We start from the raw sequence: 27,878 nt of genomic DNA on the forward strand, positions 1-27,878 counted from the left end.
CGTGCTCCATCCGCCATGCTGCGCACTCCCAAACGTGCTCCATCCGCCATGCTGCGCACTCCCAAACGTGCTCCATCCGCCATGCTGCGCACTCCCAAACGTGCTCCATCCGCCATGCTGCGCACTCCCAAACGTGCTCCATCCGCCATGCTGCGCACTCCCAAACGTGCTCCATGCGCCATGCTGCGCACTCCCAAACGTGCTCCATCCGCCATGCTGCGCACTCCCAAACGTGCTCCATTCCCCATGCTGCGCACTCCCAAACGTGCTCCATCCGCCATGCTGCACCAGCATCAGCCTCTCTACCCGCAGCATCAGCCTTCTGTCCCCAGCATCATCCCCTCTCTGTCCCCAGCCTCAGCCCCTCTCTGTCCCCAGCCTCAGCCCCTCTCTGTCCCCAGCCTCAGCCCCTCTCTGTCCCCAGCCTCAGCCCCTCTCTGTCCCCAGCCTCAGCCCCTCTCTGTCCCCTCCTCTGGCGACACTCACACACACGATCGCATCCACTCACACACACGATCGCATACACTCACACACACCCGATCCCGACACTCACACACACGATCGCATCCACTCACACACACGATCGCATCCACTCACACACACCCGATCCCGACACACACACACCCGATCGCATACACTCACACACACAGACACTGACGATATCGCACATACGCGCTCACAGTCACAACATCCGGAGATACCACATGCTTCTGGCCATGTGATCCTGGAAGGTCACAACAGCACAGTGTCGAGGCCGAGAAGCAAGGGATATCGCCGGATGCTGTGAGTGTGTGGATGCGATGTGATGTGTGTGTGAGAGTGAGTGTGAGAGTGAGTGTGAGCTGATGTGTGTGTGTGTGTGTGTGCGTGTGGATCTTCCGCCGCTACAGGACCTCGATGCGCTTGTAACCATGCCAACGTATCCCGTCCCCCGCTCGCACGGGAGCCCACACCACTCCCGTGCGAGCGGGGGATGGGGGATGGGGGATGGGGGGGGAGTACAGTACTCACCCCCCTTAACAGCCGTGTCAGTTCGGGGAATGCGCGGGGGGGGAGAGGGGGGGGGAGTACAGTACTCACCTCCGTGACAGCCCTGTCAGTTCGGGGAATGCGCGGGGGGAGGTGGGCGGGGCCAGAGCTAACGTGCGTTGCTTGAGGGGGGCGGGGCGTGGCGTGGCCGAATTGCCAATGCCTGCAGGGTGCCGGGGCGAGAGGCCAATCTGTGGGGGGGGCGGAGGCTGGGCGAGCGGCTGGCCAATCCGTGTGGGGGCGCAGCCTGGGCGAGCGGCCAATCGGTGTGGGGGGGCGGGGCCATGGCGAGCCCAGCGGCCAATCAGCTTTGTGTCACCGTAAGGACATGTCACGGTGACACTGTCACGGTGACACAATTTTGGAGCATGACAGACAGACAGACAGACAGAATAAGGCAATTATATATATAGATGTTGCATATTATCCTGACACTCAGTATGTGTATACTGTATGTAGCATATTATCCTGTCAGCTCAGGACGTGTGTATATGTAGTATGTTAACCTGTCAGGTGCCAGGTGGGAGCAAGGCAACCTACAAACAAGGCTTAGATACACCAGTTCTGTCAGGAGGAATGGGCCCAACAACTATTGTGAGAAACTTGTGTGTATATATGTAGTATATTATCCTGTCAGCTCAGTATGTGTATATGTAGTATATTATCCTGTCAGCTCAGTATGTGTATATGTAGTATATTATCCTGTCAGCTCAGTATGTGTATATGTAGTATATTATCCTGTCAGCTCAGTATGTGTATATGTAGTAAGTTATCCTGTCAACTCAGTATGGGTATATGTAGTATGTTATCCTGTCAGGTGCGAACATGGCGACCTACAAACATGGCTCAGTTACACCAGTTCTATCAGGAGGAATGGGCCCAAATTCCTACCAACTATTGTGAGACGCTTGTGGAAGGATATCCAAATTGTTTGACCCAAATAATATAGTTTAAGGGCAATGGTACCAAATACTAATGAAGTGTATGTAAACTTTTGACTTTGCAGAAAGTAATAAAAATGCCTTAAAACATTCTCTCTCATTATTCTGGCATTTGGCAAATATAAATAATTTTGGTTCGTAATTGACCTAAAATGAGAAAGATTTATTCTGATTTCATGTCAGATAGTGAGAAAAACATGCATATGTGTCTTTTTAGATAGTGTATGTAAACTTCTGGTTTCAACTGTATATGTGTATAGGCCTGTCTATCTATTTGTCTATATATCTATCTGTTTCTATTTATCATCTACATATCTATAGTATCCATTGGTGTCCAACACTAGAAAAATGCAGAAGAAACATGCATGCAAAGCGCATATAAAAATGCATTGAAAATGAAGCAAAAACGTGTCAAAACCAGTGTTTATACTGCTACATTTTTCCTGCCAAGAGATGGAGAAATTTCTGCATCCAAATACTCATCGTGTGCACATACCCTTAACACTATATCAACAGTGAAGTTTGTAGATGTAGACATCATGGTGTGGGGCTGTTTTTCAGCAGACGGTACTGGCAAACTACATATGATTGAAGGAAGGATGAATGGACAAATGTACTGAGACATTCTTGATAAATATCTGCTGCCATCTACAAGGATGATGAAGATGAAACGTGGGTGGATATTTCAGAAAGACAATAATCCCAAACACACAGCCATGGAAACTCTCAATTGGTTTCAGATAAAGAACATAGAGCTGCTAAAATGACCAAAGCAATCACCTGACCTGAATCCAATAGAAAATGTATGGAATAAACTAAAGCTCAAAGATCATAGAAGGAGCCACAGAACCTTCAGGATTTGAAAAGTATTTGTATGGAAGAATGGACCAAAATCACACCAGAGCAATGCATGCAACTAGTTTCTCTATATAGTAAGCATCTTGAAGTTACGTCTCGTGTACAAAGTATTATATAAATTTCAGCAAGCGTGTTAAATACTTTTTCCTCATGCCTTTTCTCATTATTACACATAATTTATGAAAATAAATGGTTTGATTTATTTGTGTGTGTGGATTGAATGGGTTGTTATAGACTTCTGTTGAGAAATTCATGTCAATAGAACCTTTAAAAGTACGGTATATTTACGGTACTTAGAAAATTGGTGATGTGCTCAATATTTATTTCACCCTCTATATCAGGGGTCGGGAACCTATGGCTCGCGAGCCAGATATGGCTCTTTTGATGGCCGTATCTGGCTCGCAGACAGTGCTCCTACCTGTCTATGGGAAGGATGCATGCACCGCGCTCCATCAGGCCGCGGTGCACGCTGATCAGGCCCGGACTGACAGGCGGGAGGGGCGGGACCAGGGCCGGCGCCAGCACCCGGCAAACCCGGTCAAATGACGGGGCCCTGAGCTGCCCGGGGGGCCCACTCGCGGTGGCAGGAGTGGCGCACCGCTACTCAGGGGGGCCCGGTGGCCGCGCTGTCACCGCCCCCCACCGAGGATCGAGCTTTCAATTGCATCGGCATCGCAGGTGCCGATACAATTGAGAGCAATGATGAGAGAGTGAGCGGCGCGCTCTCTTATCATTCTCCCCGCTGTGACTGTCGGCGTTCTTCTGACAGCTCTGCAGAGGACCGCGGTGACGTCATCACTGCGCGCCTGCTGAGAGGTCAGAGCGAGCGACAGCAATGGACGACGCGCCGAGGAGACCGTATCAGCGGGGGAACGAGGAGACGTGAGCCGCCCCTCTACTGACACTGGGCTCCCCTGACTCACAGGCCGGCCACTACACAGCGGCACTAGTACACATAGGGGCCCGGCAGCCGCTCTGCAGAGCCGGCTGCCGGGCCCCTATGTGTAGTGCCGCTGTGCAGTGGCCGGCCTGTGAGTCAGGGGAGCCCAGTGTCAGTAGAGGGGCCCCTGACGTGGAGAGGCCACCAGCCGTGTCTGAGCTGCAGGAGTGCTCCTGACCTGCACAGCAGACGGAATCTCCATCCTGCAGGACCTGCGATGATGTCACGCCCATGTGACTGTGTGGAGGAGACACAGGAGGCCGGCAGAAAGCAAGATACTGAAGGCGATTTGGACACATGATGACTGGTAATAAGAAAAGAGGGGACATGAGGGGGGGCTGCAGGGTGAGTGGCATATGAGGGCTGCAGACTGTGACAGAAGCATGTGAAGGGGTGCAGAGTGTTTGAGAGGGGTAAGTTGGGGTACAGGCAGGGTGAGATATGTGGGCAGGGTGTGTGTGATATGGGGGTGTATTGTGTGTGATATGGGGGGTGCAGGCTGTATGGGGAGCAGGGTATGTGACATATGGGGGTGTAGTGTGTGAGATCTGGGGGGTGCAGGCTGTATGGGAAGCAGGGTGTGAGAGATATGGGGGTGTAGTGTGTATGTGACATGGGGGGGTGCAGGCTGTATGGGGAGCAGGGTGTGTGAGATATGGGGGTGTAGTGTGTGAGATCTGGGGGGTGCAGGCTGTATGGGGAGCAGTGTGTGGGATATGGGGGGTGCAGGCTGTATGGGGAGCAGTGTGTGTGTGTGGGATATGGGGGGTGCAGGCTGTATGGGAAGCAGTATGTGTGGGATATAGGGGGTGCAGGCTGTATGGGGAGCAGTGTGTGTGTGTGGGATATGGGGGGTGCAGGCTGTATGGGGAGCAGTGTGTGTGTGTGGGATATGGGGGGTGCAGGCTGTATGGGGAGCAGTGTGTGTGTGTGGGATATGGGGGGTGCAGGCTGTGTGGGAAGCAGTGTGTGTGGGATATGGGGGGTGCAGGCTGTATGGGGAGCAGTGTGTGTGTGTGGGATATGGGGGGTGCAGGCTGTATGGGGAGCAGTGTGTGTGTGTGTGTGATATGGGGGGTGCAGGCTGTATGGGAAGCAGGGTGTGAGATATGGGGGTGTAGTGTGTGTGATATGGGGGTGTAGTGTGTGTGATATGGGGGTGCAGGCTGTATGGGAAGCAGGGTGTGTGAGATATGGGGGTGTAGTGTGTGTGATATGGGGGTGCAGGGTGTGTGACATATGGGGGCAGGGGCGTAACTACCGCAGTCGCAGGGTTGGAAGGAGAAGAGAGGTACTTGTTTTTTATTTTGCTGGCTGCATGACACATGGAGGCCTGGAGGGGCCTGGCTCCATGATACATGGAGGTCTATGGGACTGCATAATAAACATGAAGGACACCTTATACATGGACTAGGGTTGCATTATACATGGAGGAGTATGGGGCTGCATAATACAAAATGATGATTTATGGCGCTACATTATAATACATATAGCACTATGGGGGCTACATTATAATAAATGGAGGAATATGGAGGCTACCTTACACATGGTCACACATGGGTGTGCGTTATAAAACATGGAGGACTGTGGTGCAGTATAATATATGGAGTACTATGGGGTGAATTATAATACATGGAGAACTATGGGGGTGCATTATATATGACGGGTTATGTGGGACCCTTTATATTATACGGAAGGCTATGTGGGGGCCATTATAGTATTTGGAGATCTATATACAAGGAGGACAAAGATACAAGTATGGGATGGGAATGTTTTGTGCTGAGGGAAAAAGGCTCTTTCCCTCAGCACCCAGCTTTCCCATGCTCTGCTATACATCTCTCAGCACCCAGCTTTACTCTGTTATGGGAAAGCTGGGTGCTGAGGGAAAGATGGATATCAGAACATGGGAAAGCAGGGTACTGATAGAGGGATTTCAGATCATGGGAAACCTGGGTGCTGAGGGTAAGAGCCAAGTGTCAGCATCATTATCCTGTACCCCGAGTGTCAGTGTCATTATCCCGCACCCTAAGTGTCGGTGTACGTGGAGGGGGGCCCCGATCCAAATTTTGCACCAGGGCCCATCAAACTCTAGTTACGCCACTGAGTATTAATCACTGTATTCTACATGAGGGTGCCTACTGCTATCTGGCTCTGCACTGTGCTATATACAGGCTATGCTATATACAAGCTGTATGCTACATGAGGGTGCCTAATGCTATCTGGCTCTCCACTGTGCTGTCTGGGTCTGCACTGTACTATATAGGTCTGTGTACTACATGAGGATACCTAATGCTATCTGGCTCTGCACTGTGTTATATAGGTGCTGTGTACTACATGAGGGTGCCTAATGCTATCTGGCTCTGGACTGTGCTGTCTGGCTCTGCACTGTGTTATATAGGTGCTGTGTACTACATGAGGGTGCCTAATGCTATCTGGCTCTGCACTGTGGTATTTAGGGGCTGTGTACTACATGAGGGTGCCTATTGCTATCTGGGTCTGCATTGTGCTATATGTGTGCTGTATACTACATGAAGGTGCCTAATGCTATCTGGGTCTGCATTGTGCTATATGGGGGCTGCATAGTGCATGTGGGGGCTACATAATACTATATGGAGGACAATGGGGGCTTCATAACACAATATGGGGGCTGCATACTACTATACCCCCAGAGTTGTATGTCCCCTCCACCCAGGTGCTGTATGTCTCCCCCCACCCCAGACCTCTCTTGGGATGTATATACAGCAGTGTTAGTGTGCCCTATGTGCGGCCATGTTTGTTAGACAAGCCGGGAGGTGAATGAGGCTGTTGCCGGCTTCCCAATATTAGAAATATATATACAGGATAAATATATAAAAATAATGTGTGTGTATGTATGATATGTATCTATGTATGTCAGTGTATATGACTGTGTCTAGATTTATGTCTATTTATGTGTTTTTGTGAATTTCTCTAAGTATGTGTACGTGTGCCTGTATGTGTATGTATCTGTGCATGTCTATGTGTGGATGGGGCCCACTGAGACTCTTTCGCCCAGGGCCCACAAAAACCTGGAGCCGGCCCTGGGCGGGACTTCTCCCGGTGGGCTGGCCGGTGGAGGGGTGGGGGGGCCGCCGCCCCCCGCCTCTCCCGCAGGTCTGCAGTGGCGTAGCAAAGGGGGGGGCGGAGGGGGCAGTCCGCCCCGGGCGGCACATGTCAGGGGGGCGGCATTTTGGCCACTCGCCTTCAGTTCTGCTGTCCCTGGGCTGAGTTCCGGGGACCGCAGTCCTCGGCAGGAAACTGTGCCTGCCGTCCCTTTAAGGTAGGGGTGGGGAACATCCAGCCCGCGATGACCTTTTCTGCGGCCCCCGGGGCACTGGGGCAGATTCCCGGAGGCTGCAGTGCTCGGGCAGCCGCTGATCTTGTCTATTGCCGGCAGACAGCACTGGGGGTGGGACTTCCTCCCTCCGGCTCCTACATGCTCCCCTGTGAAATTGCAGATAGAAGCAGAGTGATGGGGCAGGGGCCTGTATAGTGCCGTGCGTTCTGCCTCTCACCCTCCAGTTCTGTGCTCTGCTGCTCAGGTCTATAAGGTCTTTTCTTGGAGAGAAAAGAGGAGAATGAAGCCAGCCCTTGAACTGCTGCATCCAACACTTGTGCTGCACCTGATCTTACAGGGCAACTAAGCAGCAGGTACTTATATCTGTGTGTGCTGTGCATACGGCGCGTGCGTGTGCTGTGTATAAGGCGCGTGCTTGTGCTGTGTATACGGCGCGTGCGTGTGCTGTGTATTCGGCGTGTGTGAGTGTGTGCTGTGTATATGGTGTGTATGTGTGCTGTGTTTGTTGTGTTTGGCACTTAATAAAGTTTCATATTGTGAGGTTTATTGGTATATCTAATTCCTGGTGTGCATATGTTTACCTGCAGAGCTTTTTTTCTTCTCCTTATGTACTGTGTATACGGCATGTTGAGTGCTGTGTATGGCTTGTGTGTGTATCTCCTGGGTCTGAGCCTCTCTTTTTTGTTCATTTTCTGTAAGACCAACACTTTTAAAAGGGCCACTGACAGATACAATTGCTCCAGCGGTCACTTAGTACACAAAGGAGTGTTCCTCTCTGCTGCACTAAGCCACTGCTGGACCTAAACAATAATTCGCTGTAAAATAATAAAATAGATAATTGACATAACTGACAATGCGTTGTGTGACATGTCCAATATTCCAGCTTCTTTCTTCTGCGAACGCCTCAAAGCTGGCATTCTCTCAACATCAGGTGGGAAGAATGCCAGCTTCCAGTCATGCGCAGGAAAAAGAAGAAGCCAGACTGCTGGACTGATGTCATGCATCGCAAGTTCACAATGTAAGTTATTTATTTGATTTTTTACTGCTAATTACCATTGTTTCAGTCCAGTTGTGGCTTTATACAGCAGGGAGGAGCATTCCTTGCTGTACTAAGTGAACATTGGAGCGATTGATCTGTCAATGGCCCTTTAAACATATTGTACGGCTCTCGCGGAATTATATTTCAAAATATGTGGCGTTTACGGCTCTCTTAGCCAAAAAGGTTCCTGACCCCTGCTCTATATGTATTATATTATCCTGTTAGCGCAGTATGTGTATATGTAATACGGTATATTATCCTGTGAGCTCAGTATGTGCATATGTAGTATATCATCCTCAGTTCAATATGTATATGCAGTATATTATCCTTAGTATGTGTACATGGATTTTAATGTCAGGGTGTATATTTTATATATTAACCTCGGGCTGTACTGTAGCTATAGTATATTGTCCTCAGAATGTGTATTTGTTGTTTACTGTCCTCAGAATGTACAGTATATCACAAAAGTGAGCACACCCCATCACATTTTTGTACCTGTTTTATTATTATTTTCATGAGATAACACTGAAGGTAATGACACTTTGATAGAATGTAAAGCAGTCAGTGTCCAGCTTGTATAACCGTGTACATTTGTTGTGCCCTCTAAATAAGGCTAGGTTCACATTTCCATTGTTTTTCATCAGTCACATGTGTTGCTTGACGCTTGTGACTGATGCGTTGTACAACGGATGACAAGTATTGGAAGAGAAAGCGGATTCCGTTATGAAACAAGAGAGAGAGAGAACGATCAGTTGATCGCTCTCATTAGCCGGCCGCTGCGTGATCAGCTGATCGCTCTCATTAGCCGGCCGCCGGGTGATCAGCTGATCGCTCTCATTAGCCGGCCGCCGGGGGATCAGCTGATCGCTCTCATTAGCCGGCCGCCGGGTGATCAGCTGATCGCTCTCATTAGCCAGCCGCCGGGTGATCAGCTGATCGCTCTCATTAGCTGGCTGCCGGGTGATCAGCTAATCGTTCTCATTAGCCGGCCGCCGGGTGATCAGCTGATTGCTCACAGAAGCCGGCCGCCGGGTGATCAGCTGATCGCTCACAGAAGCCGGCACCGGTTGATCAGCTGATCGCTCACAGAAGCCGGCCGCCGGGTGATCAGCTGATCGCTCTCATTAGCCAGCTGCCGCGTGATCAGCTGATTGCTCTCATTAGCCGGCCGCCGGGTGATCAGCTGATCACTCTCATTAGCTGGCTGCCGGGTGATCAGCTGATTGCTCACAGAAGCCGGCCGCCGGGTGATCAGCTGATCGCTCACAGAAGCCGGCACCGGTTGATCAGCTGATCGCTCACAGAAGCCGGCCACCGGGTGATCAGCTGATCGCTCACAGAAGCCGGCCGCCGGTTGATCAGCTGATCGCTCACAGAAGGTGGCTGCCGGGCGATCAGCTGATCGTTCAGCCGCCGAGAGAGAGCATGCGCAGCGAAATCAAAAGAATTCCGCTGCTCAAAAAACACTACATGCTGCGTTCCTTCCGCCCTGCGGTCAGTCGTTCCATGACTGATCAGTCGGGCGGCGGATGCAAAGCAGCGTCATCAGTCACAATCCGCCGCTCATACAAGTCTATGGGAACAACGGAATCCGCCAAACGGATTGCGTTGTTTATCAGAGTGGCGGATTGTGACTGATCATAAACAACGGAAATGTGGACCTAGCCTTACTCGACACAGCCAGTAATGGCTAAACCACTTGCAACAAAAGTGAAAATGGGCAAATTGTGCCCAATTAGCCATTTTCCCTCCCTGGTGTCAGGTAACTCATTAGTTTTACAAGGTCTCAGGTGTGAATTGTGAGCAAGTGTATTAAATTTGATGTTATCGCTCATACACTCTCTCATACTGGTCACTGGAAGTTCATCATGGCTCTTCATAGCAAAGAATTTGCTGTGTATCTGATAAAAAAGGATTGTTGCTCTACATAAAGATGGCCTGGGCTATAAGAAGATTGTCGACACCCTGAAACTGAGCTGCAGCATGATGGCCAAGACCATATAGCTAACAAGACATGTTCCACTCAGAACAGGCCTCGCCATGATTGACCAAAGAAGTTGAGTGGACATTCTCAGCGTCATATCCAGAGGTCGGTCTTTTCAAAATAGACATATGAGTGCTGCCAGTATTGCTGCAGAGGTTAAAGGGTGGAGGTCAGCCTGTCACTGCTCAGACCACACACCATACGCTGCATCAAATTGGTCTACATGGCTGTCGTTACCCAAAAGGAAGCCTCTTCTAAAGATATTGCACAAGAAAGACTACAGTTTGCTGAAGCCAAACAGACTAAGGTCATACATTAATGGAACCATGTCCTGTGGTCTGATGAGACCAACATAGACTTAGTTGATTCAGATGGTGCCAAGGTTGTGTAACGGCAACCAGGTGAGTAAAAGACAAGAGTGTCTTTCCTACAGTCAGGCATGGATGGGGGAGTGTCATGGTTTGCTGCTGTATGAATGCTACCACCTGTAGGGAGCTATTGAGGGATCCATGAATGCCAACATGTACTATGACATGCTGAAGCAAAGCATGATCCCCTCTCATCAGAAACTTGGCCTTAGGGCAGTATTCCAACATGATAATGACCAAATATACCTCCAAGACGGCCACTGCCTTGCTAAAGAAACAGAGGGTAAATGTAGCTGAACTGGCCAAGCACGTCTCCAGACCTAAACCCTATTGAGCATCTGTGGGGCATCCTCATACTGAGGTTGGTAGGGTGCAAGATCTCTAACATCCATCATTGGCAACCTGTGAAGCTCTAGTGAAAGCCATGCCAAGACAGTTAAGGCAGCGCTTGAAAATAATGGTGGCCACACAAAATAATGACACTTTGGGCACAATTTGGACATTTTTACTTAGGGGTGTACTCACTTTTGTTGCCAACAGTTTAGTCATTAGTGGCTGTGTTAAGTTATTTAGAGCACACACCAAATTTACGCTGTTATACAAGCTGTGCACTGATTACTTAGCGTGATATCATAGTGTCATATTGTATCTTCAGTGTTGTCCCATGAATAGATATAACAAAATGTGAGGGGTGTTCTTACTTTTGTGATATACTGTACATACTACACACATGTGTAAGTAGAATATTATCCTCAGGATGTACAAGGCTATATTTTGTATAATGCCCACAGGAAATATATGTGTGTGTGTGTGTGTGTGTGTGTACACACATGAAACATATCCTCAATATCTGTATATATAGTACATCATATATATATTGAATATTGGGCTAGTCAGGCACAAGTGGAGGGTGCTGCTATATATTGGGCTGCTCGGCCACAGGTGGAGGCTACTGCTGTATTTTGGGCTAGTCAGGCACAAGTGGAGGGTGCTGCTATATATTGGGCTGCTCGGCCACAGGTGGAGGCTACTGCTGTATTTTGGGCTAGTCAGGCACAAGTGGAGGGTGCTGCTATATATTGGGCTGCTCGGCCACAGGTGGAGGCTACTGCTGTATTTTGGGCTAGTCAGGCACAAGTGGAGGGTACTGCTATATATTGGGCTGCTCGGCCACAGGTGGAGGCTACTGCTGTATTTTGGGCTGGTCAGGCACAGATGAAGAGTACTTGAATATTGGCCTGCTCGGACACAGGTGGAGGGTACTGCTGTATATTGGGCTGATCAGGAACTGGTACAATGTCCTTTTCTTTTGGGCTGGTCATGCAGAGGTGCAGAATACTGTTTGGTGTTAAATTTATTAAAATTCTTGTTGGCACAACTGTGTAATTGCCCATTTATGGATACTAGTTTATAGGTTTATACTTGTATATTGGGCTTGTTCGTCACAAATGAAGGGTACATCAGGGCCGGGATGAGAGGTAGGCAGAGTAGGCACCTGCCAAGGGTGCTACCTTCTGTCTACCCGAGGGGAGCGCATTTCTGGGGGGAAAAAAACAAGCTTGCCTGACATTGCTGAATGCCTGCGGCCGCCCGTCGCCTTCCTACGGCCGCAGGCAATACAGTGATGGCAGCGTGCACACAGGGGAGCAGTGTCAGTCGCTGACACCGCTCAACCCTGCCTGAGCCTTGCAGTCATCACTGCTTCCTTGCACTCAGCACCATCCGGGACCAGAGCAGCGGAGGAAAGAGGCTGTAATCAGCGCCGTGCTCTGCCGGGAACTCCACTGTACGCAGGGGATGCCGGACAGCGTGATGCAGTGACATCATTGCGCAGTCCAGCGCCAATTGCTGTAGAATGGAAGAGGAGATGGAGCTGCGCTGGACATGGAGCTTGGATTAAGTGAGTATAAACTTCTTTTATTTTCTAATATTTTACATTTAATACAATGGAGTCTATTATATCTAGGACTGTGGGGACAAAAGGGGCTGACTATGGGGAGATAAGAGGCTGCTATGGGAGAATTACAAGAGGGGGCTGGCTATGGGGACATAACGGACTGCTATGGGAGAATTACAAGAGGGGGCTGGCTATGGGGACATAAGGGACTGCTATGGGGACATTACAAGAAGAAGTTGGCAATGGGGGCATAAGGGGCTGCTAAGGGGACATTACAAGAAGAGGTTGGCAATGGGGGCATAAGGAGCTGCTATGGGGACATTACAAGAAGAGGTTGGCAATGGGGGCATAAGGGGCTGCTATGGGGACATTACAAGAAGAGGTTGGCAATGGGGGCATAAGGGGCTGCTATGGGGACATTACAAAAAGGGGTTAGCTATGGGGACATAAGGGTCTGTCTATGGTGACATTAGGGGCTGCTATGGGAACATTAAAAGAGGGGCTGGCTATGGGGACATAAGAATCCGGCTATAGGGTCATAAGGGGCTGCTATTGGGACATTAAAATTGAGGGCAGTCTATGGGGACATAAGGGGCTGCTATGGGAACATTACAAGAGGGGCTGGCTGTGGTGACATAAGGGGCTGGCTATGGGAACATTACAAGACGGGCTGGCTATGGTGACATAAGGGGCTGGCTATGGGAACATTACAAGAGGGGCTGGCTATGTGGACATAAGGAGCTGGTCATGGAGACACTACAAAAGGGGCTGTCTATGGGGCAGAAGGGGCTGGCTACTGGAGAAATTACAAGAGGGGCTCACTATGGGGACATACTGGGCTGCTATTCGGATATTACAAGAATGGGCTTCCTATGGAGACATAAGAAGCTGGCTATGGGGACATTATAAGAAGGAGCTGGCTATGGGGACATAAGAAGCTGGCTATGGGGACATTATAAGAAGGAGCTGGCTATGGGGACATAAGAAGCTGGCTATGGGGACATTATAAGAAGGAGCTGGCTATGGGGACATAAGAAGCTGGCTATGGGGACATTATAAGAAGGAGCTGGCTATGGGGACAAAATGGGCTGCTGTCTATGGGGACATAAGGGGCTGCCATGGGGACATTACAAGAAGTGTCTGGCAATGGGAGTATATGGGGCTGTAATGTGAATATTACAAGAGGGGGCTGTCTATGGGAACATAAGGGGCTCCTATGGAGACAATACAAGAAAGGCTTGGCTATGGGTACATAAGGCTGTCATTGGCGACATAAGGGGCTGCTATGCGGATATAAGGGGCTGCCATGGGGACATTTTGATAAGGGGCTGGCTATGAAGACATAAGGGGCTGTCTATGGAGACATAAGAGGCTGCTATGGGGACATTACAAGAGGGGCTGCTATGGTTACATAAGAGGCTGGTTATGGGCACATTACAATAGGGGCTGGCTATGGGACATAAGGGCCTGCTATGTGGACATTACAAGAGGCACTGGCTATGGGGCATAAGAGGCTGGCTAAGGGGACAAAAGGAGCTGGCTCTGGGGACATTAAAATAGGAGGCTGGATGTGGGGACATTACAAGAGGGTCTGTGGGGATATAAGAAATAGGTAACCGTACTGTATTGGGTGCTGTTTGGGACCTTATATTGGGGGCTGTGGTGACTATACTGTATAGGGGGCTATGTGGGGTATTATACTGTCTATTTGGGCTGTGGTGGATATCCTACTGTGTGGGGTGCTGTGAGGGACAGTATACTGTATATAAGGGGCTGTTGGAGCATCATACTATATAATGCTGGGGTTCAGGTGGACATCATACTGTATGGGGGCTGTGACAGACATCATAGTGTATATATGGGGCTGTTGTGGATAAGTATATACTGTATTGACGGCTGTGGTGACCATCATACTGTGTGGGACAGTGAGAAGAAGGGTACAGTTTGGAGAGAACAATGTGGTGGGCAGGATGAGGACATAGTGTGAAAAAGGGGCACAGTATGGAAATGGAGAGGGGCAGCGTGAAATAGGGCACAGTATGGAGAGAGGTTAGCATGCCACAGGGACAGTGTTGAGCTCTAGAGAGTGTAAGTAAAAACAATGGAGAGGTGGTTCATAGGAGCAGACAGTGTGGCGGTTATAGCTGATAATGGCAGACAGTGGAACTTTTATACCTCATAAAGGCGGACAGTGTGAATAGTGTAGTGTCGTAATATGGACAGATATTTTAATGCAAAGAGCATTTTAATAACACTTTTAGTTTTAAAGGGAACTGGATCAGGTGTGCTGCAGAAGACCAGAGAAGGGTTAAATCTGCGAAGAAGGGCTATGTGAAAAGTCATCATGGCTTCTGGACAAGATGGAGATGAAAAGAAAGAATCTACTCAGAGAAAATGTAAGGTACTTGGATGTAAATGTTTACTTTTGGATACGGACTACTTTCATCAGTACTGTGGGTTCTGTATGATTTGTACTCTGATAATGACTGATAACAACAACAACTCACAACATCCCCTTACTATTGTTAAGGACATACTGGGAGTTGTAGGTTCATGAGATACAAATGTAAATGGGGCTGACTTGATATTACAACTGATTGCTATTCTAAGTTTGGTGATGTATGTATGTATGTACTGATAATGGTACTGGTGTTGTATTTCTTTACTGACAGTGGTTCTTGTGATGTATTTATGTACTGATGGAGTTTCTGGTGAAATATAGGATTTAGATATGAATATAACTATCTTTCCCTAGTATTGTGCAAATGGTCTGCAAGGAATGAATGATTCCATATCTAATTAAGAAAACACTCTCCCTGTTGAGCGTCACCTCTAAAGTGCACCACTTTTTTTACTTTTGCTGGTATTTTTTATGAAACAGGTAACAATTCTAGTGAAAGTGATTATCAGAGCTTGTTATATCAACTGGGGGTTCATATGGAGGGGGTGCCATAGACTTCATCTGTCTATTGCACCAAAATACCTTGTCCTATCCCTGGGGTGCTTGTATTTTGAGCTGGTCAGAGACAGGTGCAAAGTTCTTGTATTTTGGGCTTGTCCGGCACAGGTGCAGGGTACTTGTATTTTGGGCTGACTGGGCACAGGTGCAGGGTACTTGTATTTTGGGCTGACTGGGCACAGGTGCAGGGTACTTGTATTTTGGGCTGACTGGGCACAGGTGCAGGGTACTTGTACAGTGGGATGGTCAGACACAGATGCAGGGTACTTGTTTTTTGGGGCGGGTCAGGCACAAGTGCAGAGTTCCTGTATTTCCTGTTGGTCAGGCACAGGTGCAGAGTCATGCTGCATTTTGGGTTGATCAGGCACAAAAAATGCAAAAAGGGAGTTAGAGCTTCCCCATAAATTTAATATACTTACAGCAACAAGAGGGCAACAGAACCAGTCAGCCCAGGCCAAAGAATCTAATGCACTGACAGAATGCAGCCAAACCCCTCAACAATGATGGAGGCTTCACAGGTGCAAGGTGGAGCAATCACTCACACGCTACCAATCATGGAGGGGGTGATGCTAGATGATAAAATTGCACACTAGTGCATAGGGCGCTGTTCACACATGTAAGTGTCAAGAACAGGTGCAGGATACTAGTATTTTGGGCTGGTCAGGCATAGGTGCAAGGCACCTGTATACTGTGGTGGTCGGGCACAGGTGCAAGGTAATGCTATAGATTGCGCTGGTCAAGCACAAGTGCCTATATTTTGGGCTGGTTAGGAGCAGATGCAGGGTACTTATATAGTAGCCTGGTCAGGAACAGGTGCAGGGTACTGCAAGCCACTTGTATATTGGGGTGGTCAGGCACAGGTGCAGGGTACCTGCATTTTAGGATAGTCAGGCACAGGTGCAGGGTATTTGTATATTGGGCTGGTCAGGCACAGGTGCAGGGTATTTGTATATTGGTCTGGTCAGGCACAGGTGCAGGGTATTTGTATATTGGGCTGGTCAGGCACAGGTGCAGGGTACCGCTATATATTGCGCTTGTCAAACACAAGTGCAGGGTACCTGACTTTTGGGCTGGTCAGGCACCGATGCAGTGTACCAGTATTTTGGGCTAGTCAGGTACAGGTGCAGGGTGCTCGTATTTTGGGCTGGTCAGGCACAGGTGCAGGATACTTGTATTTTGGGCTGGTCAGGCACAGTTAAAAGACACTTGTATATTGGGTTGGTGAAGCACAGGTGACGGTACCTGTAGTTTGGGCTGGTCAGGCACAAATGCAAAGTAGTGCTGTATATTGGGCTGTTTGGGCACAAGTGCAGGATACCTGAATTTTGGACTGGTCAGGCATAGAAGCAGGGTACCTCTATTTTTGGGCTGGTCAAGCACAGGTGCAGGGTACTTGTATGTTGGGCTGATTGAACACAGGTGCAGGGTACTTACAGTTTGGGCTGGTAAGGCACAGGTTCAGGGTTGTTGTATATTGGACTGGTCAAGCACAGGTGCAAGCTACCTGTATTTTGGACTGACTCGTCGGGCACACGTGCAGGACACATGTATATTGGGCTGGTCAGGCACAGGTGCAAAGTAACTGCATTTTGGCTGGTCAGACACAAGTTCTGGGTACCTGTATGTTGGGCTGGTCAGGCACAGGTGCAGGGTACCTGTATATTTTGCTCGTCAGGCACAGGTGCAGGGTACTTACAGTTTGGGCTGGTCAGGCACTAATGCAAAGTAGTGCTGTATATTGGGCTATTTGGGCACAAGTGCAGGATACCTGAATTTTGGGCGGTCAGGCATAGATGCAGGGTACCTCTATTTTTGGGCTGGTCAGGCACAGGTGCCGGGTACTTGTATGTTGGGCTGGTCGGGCACAGGTCTAGGATAGCTGTATTTTGGGCTGGTCAGGCATCGGTGCAGGGTACCTGTATTTTGGGCTGGTCGAGCACAAGTGCAGAGTAGATGAATTTTGGGCTGATCGGGCTCAGCTGTAGGGTACATGAAGTTTGGGCTAGTCGGACACAGGTGTAGGGTACTTGTATAGTGGGCTGGTCGGGTAGAGTTGCAGAATACCTGTATTTTGGGCTATTCAGGCACAGGTGCATGGTACCTGTATTTTGTGCTTGTTGGGCAAAGGTGCAGGGTTCTTGTGTATTGAGCTGGTTGGGAAGAGGTGCAAGGCACATGTATTTTGGGCTGATCGGGCAGGATAATGCTGTATTTTATGCTGGTCAGGCACAGGTGCAGTGACCTTGTATTTCTGATGATAAGGCGCAGGTGCAGAGTACTTGTATTTTGGGCTGGTTAGGCACAGCTGCAGGTTACTTGTAATTCGAGCTGGGCAAGAACAAGTCCAGGGCACTGCAGTGTATTGAGCTGGTCTGTAACACTAGCAGGGTACTTGTATTTTGAGCTGGTCAGGCACAGGTGCAGGGTAGTTGTATATTGGGCTGGTCAGGTGCAGGGTACATGTATTTTGGGCTGGTCAAGCACAGATGCAGGGTACCAGTATATCAGGCTGGTCAGGCACAGGTGCAGGTTTCTTGCATATTGAGCTGGTTGGGCACAGGTGCAGGGTACTTGCAGTTTGGGCTGGTCAGGCACAGGTGTAGGGCACCAGTATATCGGCTGGTCAGGCACAGGTGCATGGTTCTTGTATTTTGGGATGGTCAGACACAATAAAAGGTATTTGTAGTTTGGGCTGGTCAGGCACAGGAGCAGGATATTTGTATATTGGGCTGGTTGGGCACAGGTGCAGGGAAGTGCTATATATTGGGCTGGTTAGGCACAGGTGCATGGTACTTGTATTTTGGGTTGGTCAGGCACAAGTGAAAGGTACTTATATTTTGGGCTGGTCTTCAAACATGCAGGGTACTTGTGTTTCAGGCACAGGTGCAGGGTACATGAATTTTGGGCTGGGGAAGCACAAGTGCAGGGTTGTGCTGTACTTTGGGCTGGTCAGGCACAGATGCAGGGTACTTGTATAGTGAGCTGATCAGGTATAGGTGCAGAATACCTGTATTTTGGGCTGATCAGGCAGAGATGCAGGGTACTGCTGTATACTGGGCTGGTGGGGGACAAGTGCAGGATACCTGAATTTTGGACTGGTCAGGCACCAGGGATGGGTTCCTGTATTTTAGGCTGGTCAGGCACAGAAGCAGGGTTCTTGTATATTGGGCTGGTCAGGCATAGGTGCAGGCTACTTATATTTTGGGCTGATTAGGCACAGGTGCCCAGTACTTTTATTTTAGGCTGGTCAGGCACAGGTGCAGGGTAGTGCTGTAAATTGAACTGGTTGTGCACAAGTGCAGGGTACCTGAATTTTGGACTGGTCAGGTACAGGTGCAGCGTAGATAAATTTTGGGCTGGTGGGGCACAGATGCAGGGTGGCACCTGTATATTGGGCTAGTGGGGCACAGGTGTAGGGTGGTACCTGTATATTGGGCTGGTTGAGTAGAGGTGCAGGGTGGTACCTGTATATTGGGCTGGTGGGGCACAGGTGAAGGGTGGTACCTGTATATTGGGCTGGTTGAGTAGAGATGCAGGGTGGTACCTGTATATTGGGCTAGTGGGGCACAGGTGTAGGGTGGTACCTGTATATTGGGCTGGTTGAGTAGAGGTGCAGGGTGGTACCGTATATTGGGCTGGTGGGGCACAGGTGTAGGGTGGTACCTGTATATTGGGCTGCTGGGGCACAGTTGCAGGGTGGTACCTGTATATTGGGCTGGTTGGGCACAGGTGTAGGGTGGTACCTGTATATTGGGCTGCTGGGGCACAGTTGCAGGATGGCTCCTGTATATTGGCCTGGTGGGGCAGGTGCAGGGTGGTACCTATATATTGGGCTGGTGGGACACAGGTGCAGTGTGGTACCTGTATATTAGGTTGGTGGGGCACAGGTGCAGGGTGGTACCTGTATATTAGGTTGGTGGGGCACAGGTGCAGGGTGGTACCTGTATATTGGGCTGGTGGGACACAGGTGCAGTGTGGTACCTGTATATTAGGTTGGTGGGGCACAGGTGCAGGGTGGTACCTATATATTGGGCTGGTGGGGCACAGGTGCAGGGTGGTACCTGTATATTGGGCTGGTGGGGCACAGGTGCAGGGTGGTACCTGTATATTGGGCTGGTGGGGCACAGGTGCAGGGTGGTACCTGTATATTGGGCTGGTGGGACACAGGTGCAGTGTGGTACCTGTATATTAGGTTGGTGGGGCACAGGTGCAGGGTGGTACCTGTATATTGGGCTGGTGGGACACAGGTGCAGTGTGGTACCTGTATATTAGGTTGGTGGGGCACAGGTGCAGGGTGGTACCTATATATTGGGCTGGTGGGGCACAGGTGCAGGGTGGTACCTGTATATTGGGCTGGTGGGGCACAGGTGCAGGGTGGTACCTGTATATTGGGCTGGTGGGGCACAGGTGCAGGGTGGTACCTATATATTGGGCTGGTGGGGCACAGGTGTAGTGTGGCACCTGTATATTAGGCTGGTGGGGCACAGGTGCAGGGTGGTACCTATATATTTGGCTGGTGGGGCACAGGTGCAGGGTGGTACCTGTATATTAGGTTGGTGGGGCACAGGTGCAGGGTGGTACCTGTATATTGAGCTGATGGGGCACAGGTGTAGGGTGGCACCTGTATATTGGGCTGGTGAGGCACAGGTGCAGGGTGGTACCTATATATTGGGCTGATGGGGCACAGGTGCAGGGTTGGTACCTGTATATTGGGCTGGTGGGACACAGGTGCAGTGTGGTACCTGTATATTAGGTTGGTGGGGCACAGGTGCAGGGTGGTACCTGTATATTAGGTTGGTGGGGCACAGGTGCAGGGTGGTACCTGTATATTGGGCTGGTGGGACACAGGTGCAGTGTGGTACCTGTATATTAGGTTGGTGGGGCACAGGTGCAGGGTGGTACCTATATATTGGGCTGGTGGGGCACAGGTGCAGGGTGGTACCTGTATATTGGGCTGGTGGGTCACAGGTGCAGGGTGGTACCTGTATATTGGGCTGGTGGGGCACAGGTGCAGGGTGGTACCTATATATTGGGCTGGTGGGGCACAGGTGCAGGGTGGTACCTGTATATTGGGCTGGTGGGGCACAGGTGCAGAGTGGTACCTATATATTTGGCTGGTGGGGCACAGGTGTAGGGTGGCACCTGTATATTAGGCTGGTGGGGCACAGGTCCAGGGTGGTACCTGTATATTGGGCTGGTGGGGCACAGGTGCAGGGTTGGTACCTGTATATTGGGCTGGTGGGACACAGGTGCAGTGTGGTACCTGTATATTAGGTTGGTGGGGCACAGGTGCAGGGTGGTACCTGTATATTAGGTTGGTGGGGCACAGGTGCAGGGTGGTACCTGTATATTGGGCTGGTGGGACACAGGTGCAGTGTGGTACCTGTATATTAGGTTGGTGGGGCACAGGTGCAGGGTGGTACCTATATATTGGGCTGGTGGGGCACAGGTGCAGGGTGGTACCTGTATATTGGGCTGGTGGGTCACAGGTGCAGGGTGGTACCTGTATATTGGGCTGGTGGGGCACAGGTGCAGGGTGGTACCTATATATTGGGCTGGTGGGGCACAGGTGCAGGGTGGTACCTATATATTGAGCTGGTGGGGCACAGGTGCAGGGTGGTACCTGTATATTGAGCTGGTGGGGCACAGGTGCAGGGTGGCAGCTGTATAGAGGGCTGGTGCTAGGTCACTGCTGTATTTTGGGCTGGCCAGGCTAGGACACTGCCCACCATAGTGTGGCTGTATACGGCAGCAGGGCTCCGGTCCCTCAGTGGGATGGAGCAGCTCTGCCAGTCACTACACGCACGGTTCGGTCTCTCGGCCCATTACCTGCTCAGGCCCCTGGAAGCAGATCTTGCAGGTCGGCGGGCTCGGGGTGTCACTGCTCTCCACACTGTCCGAGTCGGTCCTGGTGTCCGGGGCAGCAGCCGTTCCGGCATCTTCCTCCCCTGGCTCTTGTTTACCATCCCCCGGCTCGTCCTCAGGCTGCTCAGCCCCCCGCTCCTCTGGCATCCCGGCGGCAGAGGCTGGTGCCCGGTGCGGGTGTGTGCAGGCAGACGTGTGCGGGCACCAGGGAGCGGTGCGGGTCACTGTGTGTCCGGCTCCATCACTGGCAGAGGCTGCACCTCATCTGCTGGAGACATGAGGAGGAGGAGACTGACACTGGCGCTGTGCTGTGCTCACACCCGCTCTCTACGTGGATATACGTGGATATATATGAATACCGGAGGTGCCCGGCTCTGCACCCGCCTCCTGTGCCAACAGAAGTGCCCGGCCACTGGCGTCACTCCTGGTCCAGGAGTACAATCCCCAACATGTATTACCTACAATCCAGGTCACATATATCCTGGGGTCACAGCATGATAGCCGGTACATACCTGAAGGTGTCCTCCGCGGGGGCGTGTCTGATACCAACTGCCACACACCAACTGTCTAGTCACATGACTCACCAGCAGGTGTATAGAGAGATGTACTCTGCCACTGTACAACATCACTATAATTGATAGTACGTCCATGAAATGGGCAAATAGCTCTCCACAGACACTATATAGGGGACTGGGTTACAGAGAAGAAATATATATATTCAATTTCTCCGTAGCACCAGTATCTGTTGCATACATGTTGCCATGGTTATGTGATATATATCAATCACTTGACTACTGGAACCAGTCATGGGTTTCAGTGCTTACGTGGCATACATGACGCTAGTGATCGACTGCAGTGGTCTTGTCAATAAGGCTAAGTTCACATTTCCGTTGTTTTGCATCAGTCACAATTCGTCGCCTTGAGGAATTACGGTATCCTGCAAAATATTTTGCAGGAATCCTGTTTTCCCCCATAGACTTCTATGAGTGACGGATTGCGACTGATCATGCTGCGCTGCATTCGCTGCGTCGCGGTCAGACGTTTTTTAACTAACCGCCGGGTGGGAGCAACGCAGCCTGTAACGTTTTTTGAGCAGCGCGATCCATAGGATTTTGCTGCGCATGCTCTCTCTGGCTCCCTGTACCCGTAACCAGGATACACATCGGGTAACCAAGCAATGCGCTTTGGTTAGTTACCCGATATTTACACTGGTTACGGGTGCAGGGAGCCGCTAAGCGGTGTATGCTGGTAACCAAGATAAATATCGGGTAACCAAGCAAAAAGTGCTTTGCTTTTACCCGATATTTACCCTGGCTGTGCACGGAGCCCGACACTTCCCCGCTCGGCTCCGCCCCCTCCCGCACTCAGCGTGTACACACACACACACACACACACACACACTCACACACTCACCTGTCCCCAGCCCTGCAGTCCCCGCGGCACTGACGTCCTCAGTGCCACGGCCTCGCTCGGCTCCACCCACCCCGAACTCCCCCTCGCGCTCCGCCCCCCGCAAACAACGGAGTCCGACAAAGAAAATTCTGTTCTTTGTCATCCGTTGTACAGCTCATCAGTCACATGCGTCAAGCAACGCATGTGGCTGATGCAAAACAACGGAAATGTGAACTTAGCCTAAGGTGCAGCATGTGGTCTCTAAAAAGAGGATTTGTGTCACACTGGGTGTGGGGAGAGACACCCAGCAAGGGAGGCTGAAACACAAAGAGGGGGGGTAACCAGGGGCTCCTGCGTTGACACTGGAGGGCCCTGCGCTTGCCCTCAAACCACAGGTACCTATAATGGTTAGGAGGTGTGGCCCACCAATGTGCTCCTGTCTGCTAGCCAGACCCTAGGACTAAATCCCACCACTCACCAATCCACGGAGGGAAAAACAAACACAAAAATAAACAGCAAAAAGGGGAAAAAGGAAAGAGAACAACTTATCTTGAGAGGGAATCTTCAGCTTATTGACAAGACCACCGCAGTCAATCACTAGCGTCATGTATGCCACGTAAGCACTGAAACCCATGACTGATTTATGAAGCCTAAATAAACCGACTGGAGTTTAAAGAAAAACCGCTCCTGTGATTACCTTGACCCCCAGCCAAGCGAGCTGAACATCCACTATATATATATATATATATATATATATATATATATATATATATATATGTACTAGCTATAGTACCTGGGCGTTGCCCGGGATAGTAACTGTCTCTCTGTCTGTCTCCCATCTTTGTCTCTGTCTGTCTCTTTCCGTCTGTCTCTGTCTGTCTCTGTATTAGTCTCTCTGTCTGGCTCTCTCTATCTATGTGTCTGTCTGTCTCTCTTTATCTCTGTGTCTGTCTGTCTGTCTGTCTCTTTCCCCGTCTGTCTCTTTTACCGTCTGTCTCTGTCTCTTTCCCTGTCTCGGTCTCTCTCCCTGTCTCTTTCCTTGTCGGTCTCTTTCCTTATCTTTTTCCTGGTCTTGGTCTCTTTCCCTGTCTCTTTCCCTGTCTCTTTCCTTGTCTCTGTCGCTTTCCCTGTCTGTGTCTTTCCCTATCTGTCTTTTTCCCCATCTGTCTCTGTCTCTTTTCCCATCTGTCTCTGTCTTTTTCCCCGTCTATCTCTGTCTCTTTCCCTGTTTTTGTCTCTTTCCCTGTCTCTTTCCTTGTCCCTTTCCTTGTCTCTTTCCCTGTCTCTTGCCCTGTCTCTTTCCTTGTCTCTTTCCCTGTCTCTTTCCCTGTCTCTTTCCCGGTCTCTTTCCCGGTCTCTTTCCCGGTCTCTTTCCCGGTCTCTTTCCCGGTCTCTTTCCCGGTCTCTTTCCTGGTCTCTTTCCTGGTCTCTTTCCTGGTCTCTGTCTCTTTCCCTGTCTGTCTCTGTCTGTCTCTCTGCTTCTTGTCCTGTCTGCCTGTCTCTTTCCCTGTCTGTCTGTATCTGTCTGCCTCTGTCTGTCTCTTTGACTGTCTGTCTCTCTCTCTATCTGTCTCTTTCCCTATCTGTCCTCTTTCCCTGTCTCCCTCTCTCTGTCTCTCTCTGCCTATCTGTCTCTGTCTCTTTCTGTCTTTCTCTATCCATCTCCCCAGTGACACATCTTATTACCTCACACATGAGCTTCTTATACTAACAGTTTATTTTGTTCCTATAACAACCACTGACAGTTACTATTAATAGCCTGTAGCTCACACCTCCTTTCAGTTTAATGGCAGGTTTTTTGGAGAGTAACTGTAAAGCGCAGGGTTAAATTTTCCCATCAAAATATAGTCTAGAACGTTCCCTGAGTCACATGAAGTGTCTGTGCAAAATATTGTGATTGTAAATGCAACAGTGCAGTTCCTTTAGCGGACATACATACACACATACATACACTCAGCTTTATATATTAGATTAGCTTAAGTACCCGGGCGTTGCCCGGGATAGTAACTGTCTCTCTGTCTCTCTCCCAGTCTCTGTCTGTGTGTTGCTGTCTGTCTCTCTGTCCGTCTCTTTCGTTGTCTGTCTGTGTCTATGTCTCTATCTGTCTGTTTCTATCTCTTTGTCTGTATTTCTATCAGTCTATCTGTTGCCATCTCTGTGTCTGTCTGTCTCTATCTCTGTGTCTGTCTCTATCTCTGTGTCTGTGTCTGTCTCTATGTGTGTGTCTGTCTGTCTCTCTCTTTGCACGACTGTCTCTTTGCCCGTCTGTCTCTTTCCAGGTCTGTCTCTTTCCAGGTCTGTCTCTTTGCCCGTCTGTCTCTTTCTAGGTCTGTCTCTTTCTAGGTCTGTCTCTTTGCCCAGTCTGTCTCTTTGCCCAGTCTGTCTCTTTGCCCAGTCTGTCTCTTTGCCCGTCTGTCTCTTTGCCCGTCTGTCTCTTTGCCCGTCTGTCTCTTTGCCCATCTGTCTCTTTGCCCGTCTGTCTCTTTTCAGGGCTGTCTCTTTCCAGGTTTGTCTCTTTCCAGGTCTGTCTCTTTCCAGGTTTGTCTCTTTGCCTGTCTGTTTCTTTGCCCGTCTGTCTCTTTCCAGGTCTGTCTCTTTGCCCGTCTGTCTCTTTCCAGGTCTGTCTCTTTCCAGGTCTGTCTATTCGCCCGGTCTGTCTCTTTGCCCAGTCTGTCTCTTTGCCCAGTCTGTCTCTTTGCCCAGTCTGTCTCTTTGCAGGGCTGTCTCTTTGCCCGTCTGTCTCTTTGCCCAGTCTGTCTCTTTGCCCAGTCTGTCTCTTTGCCCAGTCTGTCTCTTTGCCCAGTCTGTCTCTTTGCAGGGCTGTCTCTTTGCCCGTCTGTCTCTTTGCCCAGTCTGTCTCTTTGCCCAGTCTGTCTCTTTGCAGGGCTGTCTCTTTGCCCGTCTGTCTCTTTGCCCGTCTGTCTCTTTGCCCGTCTGTCTCTTTGCCCGTCTGTCTCTTTGCCCGTCTGTCTCTTTGCCCATCTGTCTCTTTTCAGGGCTATCTCTTTCCAGGTTTGTCTCTTTCCAGGTATGTCTCTTTGCCCGTCTGTCTCTTTCCAGGTCTGTCTCTTTCCAGGTCTGTCTATTTGCCCAGTCTGTCTCTTTGCCCGGTCTGTCTCTTTGCCCGGTATGTCTCTTTGCAGGGCTGTCTCTTTGCTCGTCTGTTTCTTTGCCCGTCTGTCTCTTTGCCCGTCTGTCTCTTTGCCCGTCTGTCTCTTTCCAGGGCTGTCTATTTCCAGGTTTGTCTCTTTGCCCATCTGTCTCTTTGCCCGTCTGTCTCTTTCCAGGTCTGTCTCTTTCCAGGTCTGTCTATTTGCCCGGTCTGTCTCTTTGCCCGGTCTGTCTCTTTGCAGGGCTGTCTCTTTGCCCGTCTGTCTCTTTGCCCGTCTGTCTCTTTGCCCGTCTGTCTCTTTGCCCGTCTGTCTCTTTTCAGGGCTGTCTCTTTCCAGGTTTGTCTCTTTCCAGGTCTGTCTCTTTGCCTGTCTGTTTCTTTGCCCGTCTCTCTCTTTCCAGGTCTGTCTCTTTCCCTGTCTGTCTCTTTCCCTGTCTGTCTCTTTGCCTGTCAGTCTCTTTGCCCGTCTGTCTCTTTCCAGGTCTGTCTCTTTGCCCGGTCTGTCTCTTTGCCCGTCTGTCTCTTTGCCCGTCTGTCTCTTTGCCCGTCTGTCTCTTTGCCCAGCTGTCTCTTTTCAGGGCTGTCTCTTTCCAGGTTTGTCTCTTTCCAGGTCTGTCTCTTTGCCTGTCTGTTTCTTTGCCCATCTCTCTCTTTCCAGGTCTGTCTCTTTCCCTGTCTGTCTCTTTGCCTGTCAGTCTCTTTGCCCGTCTGTCTCTTTCCAGGTCTGTCTCTTTGCCCGGTCTGTCTCTTTGCCCGGTCTGTCTCTTTGCCCGGTCTGTCTCTTAGCCCGTCTATCTCTTTGCCCGTCTATCTCTTTGCCCGTCTGTCTCTTTGCCCATCTGTTTCTTTGCCTGTCTGTCTCTTTCCAGGGCTGTCTATTTCCAGGTTTGTCTCTTTGCCCATCTGTCTCTTTGCCCGTCTGTCTCTTTCCAGGTCTGTCTCTTTCCAGGTCTGTCTATTTGCCCGGTCTGTCTCTTTGCCCGGTCTGTCTCTTTGCAGGGCTGTCTCTTTGCCCGTCTGTCTCTTTGCCCGTCTGTCTCTTTGCCCGTCTGTCTCTTTTCAGGGCTGTCTCTTTCCAGGTTTGTCTCTTTCCAGGTCTGTCTCTTTGCCTGTCTGTTTCTTTGCCCGTCTCTCTCTTTCCAGGTCTGTCTCTTTCCCTGTCTGTCTCTTTGCCTGTCAGTCTCTTTGCCCGTCTGTCTCTTTCCAGGTCTGTCTCTTTGCCCGGTCTGTCTCTTTGCCCGGTCTGTCTCTTTGCCCGTCTATCTCTTTGCCCGTCTGTCTCTTTGCCCATCTGTTTCTTTGCCTGTCTGTTTCTTTGCCTGTCTGTTTCTTTGCCTGTCTGTCTCTTTCCAGGGCTGTCTATTTCCAGGTTTGTCTCTTTGCCCATCTGTCTCTTTGCCCATCTGTCTCTTTGCCCGTCTGTCTCTTTCCAGGTCTGTCTCTTTCCAGGTCTGTCTATTTGCCCGGTCTGTCTCTTTGCCCGGTCTGTCTCTTTGCAGGGCTGTCTCTTTGCCCGTCTGTCTCTTTGCCCGTCTGTCTCTTTGCCCGTCTGTCTCTTTGCCCGTCTGTCTCTTTGCCCGTCTGTCTCTTTTCAGGGCTGTCTCTTTCCAGGTTTGTCTCTTTCCAGGTCTGTCTCTTTGCCTGTCTGTTTCTTTGCCCGTCTCTCTCTTTCCAGGTCTGTCTCTTTCCCTGTCTGTCTCTTTGCCTGTCAGTCTCTTTGCCCGTCTGTCTCTTTCCAGGTCTGTCTCTTTGCCCGTCTGTCTCTTTGCCCGTCTGTCTCTTTGCCCGTCTGTCTCTTTGCCCGTCTGTCTCTTTCCAGGTTTGTCTCTTTCCAGGTCTGTCTCTTTGCCTGTCTGTTTCTTTGCCCGTCTCTCTCTTTCCAGGTCTGTCTCTTTCCCTGTCTGTCTCTTTCCCTGTCTGTCTCTTTGCCTGTCAGTCTCTTTGCCCGTCTGTCTCTTTCCAGGTCTGTCTCTTTGCCCGGTCTGTCTCTTTGCCCGTCTGTCTCTTTGCCCGTCTGTCTCTTTGCCCGGCTGTCTCTTTGCCCGGCTGTCTCTTTTCAGGGCTGTCTCTTTCCAGGTTTGTCTCTTTCCAGGTTTGTCTTTTTGCCTGTCTGTTTCTTTGCCCGTCTCTCTCTTTCCAGGTCTGTCTCTTTCCCTGTCTGTCTCTTTGCCTGTCTGT

The 27,878-nt window shown here is 50.3% G+C and overlaps 1 protein-coding gene across 4 annotated transcripts in view; it reads right to left on the minus strand.

Moving 5' to 3' along the window:
- The window catches only part of MARCHF11 (membrane associated ring-CH-type finger 11), a 90,326-nt gene extending 68,570 nt beyond the window's left edge, over nt 1–21,756 (minus strand). Inside the window, exons 1-2 of one of the 4 annotated variants that reach the window (XM_075316501.1) lie at nt 21,709–21,756; nt 21,161–21,461 (exon numbers count right to left, since the gene is read on the minus strand). In XM_075316501.1, the coding sequence (XP_075172616.1) occupies nt 21,161–21,343 (183 nt within the window). In that variant the 5' untranslated portion in view covers nt 21,344–21,461; nt 21,709–21,756. The other 3 variants (XM_075316502.1, XM_075316503.1, XM_075316504.1) reach the window with 3 other exon arrangements.
- Between the last annotated feature and the right edge of the window lie 6,122 nt (nt 21,757–27,878).

This window comes from Anomaloglossus baeobatrachus, chromosome 6 (genome assembly GCF_048569485.1).
Source record: "Anomaloglossus baeobatrachus isolate aAnoBae1 chromosome 6, aAnoBae1.hap1, whole genome shotgun sequence".
Taxonomy (NCBI): domain Eukaryota; kingdom Metazoa; phylum Chordata; class Amphibia; order Anura; family Aromobatidae; genus Anomaloglossus; species Anomaloglossus baeobatrachus.